The sequence below is a fragment of the Ovis canadensis genome, chromosome 25 (assembly GCF_042477335.2).
Source record: "Ovis canadensis isolate MfBH-ARS-UI-01 breed Bighorn chromosome 25, ARS-UI_OviCan_v2, whole genome shotgun sequence".
NCBI classification, from domain to species: Eukaryota; Metazoa; Chordata; class Mammalia; order Artiodactyla; family Bovidae; genus Ovis; species Ovis canadensis.
In genome coordinates, this window is record NC_091269.1 from 33,248,865 (window position 1) to 33,254,864 (window position 6,000).

At 50.2% G+C, this 6,000-nt stretch overlaps 1 protein-coding gene across 1 annotated transcript in view; it reads right to left on the reverse strand.

The window, feature by feature from the left end:
- The window catches only part of CCDC6 (coiled-coil domain containing 6), a 109,822-nt gene extending 107,751 nt beyond the window's left edge, over positions 1 to 2,071 (reverse strand). The window contains exon 1 of the mRNA XM_069571710.1: positions 1,664 to 2,071. Within this exon, the coding sequence (XP_069427811.1) occupies positions 1,664 to 1,972 (309 nt within the window). The 5' untranslated portion in view covers positions 1,973 to 2,071. The remainder of the gene's footprint in view (positions 1 to 1,663) is intronic.
- Positions 2,072 to 6,000: the final 3,929 nt, after the last annotated feature.

A 6,000-nucleotide genomic window follows, 5' to 3' on the forward strand; every position in this document is an offset into this window, starting at 1 on the left:
TCTCTCTCAGCCAATAAGGCTCCAGAAGAGGCTTGGAAGTGGCTGCCTCTGCAAATTCCTCCCCATCCTACCAAAAGGGCACTTCAAGAACTTTACAGTCTGAATATTGCTCCGATGCCATTCGCCAGAGCTGGATCGGAGCATGCGGGGTGTCTTTCAGCAATGTCTTTTCAGCAATTTAGGCTGCCCATCCCAATGAAACTTTGGTGAAAACCTGCTTTCTAAGCAAATTCAGAATGCCATCCAGTCCCCAAGTGCAAGCCAGCACAGGGCGGGATTGGGGGGGTGGCGGGGAGCGGCGGTGGATACACACAGTCCATCCTCCACTGAAGACTTTTTTTCTGGTACAGGGGCATCCTAAACTTGCCGCATTTCCTTTGCAGAGTTGTGATCTTCCATCGATCCCCGAATGCACGATTTTTTCTCCATCTGAGGGTTCAACCTAATCAGCTATTGTGGAGTAACTATGGCAATTCATCTCCTTGCTTTCTTGACATTTTCCTCTCTCCTCCTGGCTGGGAAACTGTTTTGATCTCAACAGGGTTGCCTGTATGGGGATTCTGCATGCTAATGATGTGGCTAGCCGGCAGGGATAGTAGGTGAGAGCACACGCTGTACTTTTCCCAGTTATGTTTCGCCTCATCACAGCTAATAGTGGCCTTTCTAAAGGCCTGCTACAAGAGAAGGGAGACCTACACACCTAATCTTATCCTCTTTGGGGGAGCCTCCAGGGACCAGGTGGAAACAGAACAGACAGCCCGTACTCCCATCAAGTATCTAGACGCCGAACCAAAATATCCCCCAGACAGACACTCCACCGCCAAGGAACCAAACACACGCAAAACACACACACACACGCCAAAAAACAACTCCCTCTTGATCGACGAGGGAGTCAGTCGATCTCCTTCACCCTGGTGTTAGCCGGTCCAGGGTTCATACCCTTCGCTCCGTCCAAGCCAGGATAAGATGCTGCATTCTCCCAGCAGTACACGGCCTCCGCCACCCCCCACCCAGGGAAAGGACTTCCAATGGAGGTGGGAGCATCAGCTCCGGTACCCGCCCTTCCCTCTCGATCCTGGCCAGAAAAACTGCACTTCCCGGATTCCCGGCCACTCTCTCCCGCCCCCTCCCCGGGCGATCCAGCTAGCGCCGTCCTGATGCCAACCAAGTGCCCAGCCCAGCTGCACACTCCCCGCAGCCCGCGGCCAAGCCCCCGGAACAGGCCCCGGCTTCCTGCCTCTCCCTCAGCCTAGGACTCCCCGATTCTGGACGCACCCCTCAAGCAAACTAGGACTGGAAAAAGTCCCACCCCGCCCCCCCACCCCCGCCAGCCACGCCGCCACCTTCCAGCTCCTCCCGGAGGAGCCTCCTCCCCAAGGGGCGACAAGGGAACGTCGGTGGGGCGGGGGAGGGGGGGGGTCCCAGCAGCCTCCTCCCGCACCCCGCGAGGGGCCTGGACCCCGGGGAGGGCAGACCCGCGCGGCTCCGAAGGACACCTCCCACTCCCTCCACCCTCTGGGGCCGGCGGGTCTTGGCAGCGAGTGTGCTCGCTGCAGGTCATCGGAAGCCTCGAAGAGCCCGGGGGCTGCCCTGGGTCGGGAGGCAGCATCTCCCAGGGGCGGGCGGAGGTCAGCACCGCGGCGCACCCCGGGGGGGCACTCACGATGGTCACGCTGGCTTTGCGCAGGTCGCGGTTCTCCTCCTGCAGCGCCTTGCACTTGAGTTTGTAGGTCTCCAGCTCGATCTTGAGCACCTTGTTCTCCTGCTGCAGCGAGGCCAGGCGGTTGGTGAGCTCCTCCAGGCGGAACGGCGAGATGACAATGCCCCCCGACTTCCCACCGCCGCCGCCTCCCCCGCCGCCACCGCCGCCGCCGCCGCCCGAGGTCGACGAGCAAGACGACTGCATGGCGGCCGAGCTACCGCTGTTGCCCCCCGCCCCGTCCGTGTCGCTCTCGCTGGCGCTGTCCGCCATGGCCGCGGCGGGCTGGGGAGACGCGGAGGAGGAGGAGCAGGGAGGCGGCGGCGGCGAAGGCTGGGCTGCGAATGAGTGGGCGCCGGGGCGAGCACAGGGGAGCGCCGAGCTGGGCGCCTGGCACCAGGGCGCAGACTCGGAGCGGCGGCGAGAGAAAGAGAGGGAGCTTCCCGCTGCCAAGGGACCTCCTCTGCCAGAGAACAGAGACCCCGCCCGGGCTCGGGCAGTATTGCACTGGGGCTCGCTCCAGCCGGGCCTGGCGCGCTCGCTAGGCCGCTCGGCTAAGCCGGCGGAAAGCTCCGAGACTCGCCCGCCGCCGCCCTCCTGGCGTCCGCCGGCGGGCTGGGGACGCGCTGGCCGGACCGGGGCGGGAAAGCCAGGCCAGCCTCCGCACCAGCCGCTCGCCAACCGCACGTGTTCGGAGGGAGGGCCTCCCAGCCCCCTGACCTAAGCCCGTGGCCGCCCAGCCTCTTCCGGGCTCGCGCCCGCTCCTGGGAAAAAGAAACCTAATGCCCCACTAGCCTCGCAGGTGCTGGGGACACGTGGAAAGGTCAGCCCGGCTCGGGCATCCAGCCCCCGCCGACTCCGTGGCCCCATCTTCCGCTGACCGTGTGTGCTCCTGTCTCCCTCTGTCTGTTTCAAACAGACACGCAGCCCTTTTAGTTTGATCTCTCAGTGAGCTTGCCTGGGAAGCTTCGGATAGCGCTCACAGAACAGAAAGTTCCCCTGCAAGGAGCGGAGGAGGGCGACGAGACAGGAGCCACAGGTTAACCTCGTTAAGAAAAAATCTGCAGAAGAGACACACCGCCCTCTTTACTCCTCCTAATAATCCCATAAACCACCCTGCGCTCAATTGTCTAAACAAGGTGCAAGATTTTTCTTTTCTCTCTGCATTTTGCAGACAATGCCAGGACCTGTTGGGCAATAGGATTAAGACAGTAACATTTATCTAATCCAAAAAGAAAAAAAAGACAATTTTTGTGGATTAAAACATCTCTTTTAAGTGCCAGTTTTCCAAAGCAACTGCAGGCAGAGCATTCTGCTATACGAATAGTGATAAACGCAAGTGGGAATGCAACATAACCATCATTTTCTTTCCCATCATCTTGCCCACTTCTAGAAAACTTAAGTAGGTCAAAACTAAACACAGATTAATTACGTTGGTGGTCTAATTCGGGGTTCTAGTTTTAAAGCATAAATAGTTCAGAATCAAAACTTGCATTTCCCCTTCTCCGCTCCCAAACAAAGGCTTACAGGAAATTGGCCCAGCAGGTGAGATGATTCTTAACACTTTACACTGTTGACACAAAACAGCTTTCGCTTCTGTATGAAAATCAGAAAATGAAACCGACCAGACTAGTTTTATTACCCAAGCTTAGGCAACAGAACAAACATATGGAAACAAAACATAGAGGGAAAATAGGGTGAAGTTTTTTCTATTGCTTTGAACTTTGGGGAAAGTTTATAATGTGTTAGGAAGGATAAAGAAGTGGCTTTAATGATTTTTATTTCAGCTCCTCCATTATCTTTAAAACTAAATTTAGCCTAATAATTACAGTTATTCAATGGCTAATGAAAACTGGTACCCAGGAATAAAGTGAAACCTCCAAGTGTTCCAAATGACATCATCCTTTACCAAGATGGCTGCTTTCTGGCAGCCAGCTCCAAAATGCCAACCGCAATTAAACCCCAAATTTCTAATTATTTTTTAGTCTAATACTAAGGACTTCTGAATTAGTCACTGTTGGTGTAGCAGGAACAACAACAAAAAAAGAGTCGACTTTGCTCTTCAGAAATGTTCAGCCAATGTAAATAACTGTTAGAAGTGACCAGTTTAATTTTCACTGAAACTTGCTCTTCTCTTTGACTTTTCCTTTTGGGAATCTGCTAGAGGAGACAAACAGCTCGTTAAACTGGAAACAGCTTCTGGAAAACTCACTTGCTGGGTGAAATGGAGGAGTAAAGCTAGCGGGGAGCAGCACCACAGGGGGAAACCCAGACTTAACATTCTTTCCACTTTATCCAGCACTGTGATAGAATCTTTTAAGAGCCAGTCTGGCTTCCATTCTTCACAAGTTTCCATTGTTCCCTATCCCATAGTATCTTAGTTTCCACCTCTAGGGCTTACTTAGAAACACTCTGGAGACAAGTTGCCTTTCTCTTAGCTTTATCACCAACTGCATTCAAAGAGAGGACTTAACTGCTACCGGTCAGCAGAGGGGTGGGGTTTAAAGGGCTTGATTTTCTTAAAGGGCCCACAGTTACTGTAATTTAAAATGGATTGGTTTTGAATTGGATTTGGAGGAACACTGCATTTTGACATGATACTCACAGGCAGTAACTTTGTTTAGAAGGCCTTAGGGAGAAAGTCATCTTCTAAAGCTTCCCTGCTGATACAGATGGGAATAAACTGGAGAGTATTTTTTCACTGTGGTTTTTATTGTTATTGCAAAGCAGAAGCATGTCTAATTTTCTACTTCTTGTAAAAGTGGTTCCCCTTATAAACAGACCATTTATCACAACATTGGTTCAGTAATAGGATTACAATGAAAACACTAGTTACGAAACCAATAATATCATTATAAAACTTCTTCTCAGCTTTCCCGAGGAAATGAATCAAAAGAATAAATGGTAGTATGTGTTGCCTGAAGGAAGAAGAAACAAATACAGACCATCAGTTCCACTGGACAAATAAGATTTACCTTTGTCCAAAATGCAAGCTGCAAAAATATAACAACAAAGAAAAAGAATACATATAGTCTAATTGCAAGGTACAATGTCTCTTTGTCTAATGCCATTTATTCAGCTGATTTACTCTGTGGCCTTGGAATGTTCAATAATAAAGTTAAGGGACTTCCCTGGTGGTCTAGTGGTTAAGAATCCACCTTCCAGTGCAGGGGTTGCGGGTTCAGCCTTAGTCACGGAATTAATACCCCATATGCAACTGAGTCTGCGCACTGCAATGAAGAATCTGCATGCTGCGGCAAAGACCCAGTCCGGCCTAAATAAATAAATAAATTTTTAAATTTTAAAAAATAATAATAAAGTTAATCACTGGTGATTTTTAATTTTTAATGGTTAACAATCAATTGCTGTACATATTACATTAGTATTAGACACAAGTGATTTCACTGAAGCTCTGAATAGACTTGGTGGTTGCAGAACCTATCATTACAGTTGTTTGTTTCTAATTTATCTGGCTGCAGCAGGTCTGGGCGGCCTTTGAGATCTAGTTCCCCTACCAAGTATCAAACATGGAACCCAGCCACTGGACCACCAAAGAAGTCCCCAGAATCCATCTGTTATGCCCAAGTCATGAAATCTCCCAATGACCACCAGGGAGCCGGCATCCGATGCAAAAGCAAGAGAGTTTTTATTACCAAGCTCGAGCTGGGGCTCCCACCGTTACTGATGTAGCAGCTATATGGAGGAGCCCCAGGTTTTGGGTTACATTGCTTATATAGGGAGTATTCATGAAAAAAAGAATTTCTAGGTAGGGGGACGTCTGATTGGTCACTTTCTTTCAAAGGGTTGTGTGTTGGTTTTTGATTGGTCCCTATTTCCTATGTAGACCACAAGTTCCTGAGCCTTGTCAGGAGATTCTGGTCTGGGGTCCAATTGGCTTGTGGGTGGTGGGGTGAGGTCAGGGGATTTCCAAAGGCTCTTTTCCTGGAACCTTACAAAATGGAGTTTTTCTATTAACAAAATGGAGTAGCTTAGATTCTTCACATCAATACAGTTTTAAAAAGACCTGGAGTGGCCTACTGCCTTCTGAGATAGCTTACAATCTGTCTGTTGAATGTGTTTCTCTCAAATCTACCTCTTACATATCAAAAAATAATAATAATTGGAGTGAGCCACATATGACCTGGCTTTCACAGAGTGCCTGAATTTGGATAGAATCATAGACTGGGCCACTGTGGTGCTATTATTTCTTGAAAGGTAACTGATAGTAGAGATAACTGGAGTAACAGGCAAGTTTGGCCTTGGAGTACAAGATGAAGCAGGGCAAAGGCTAACAAAGTTTT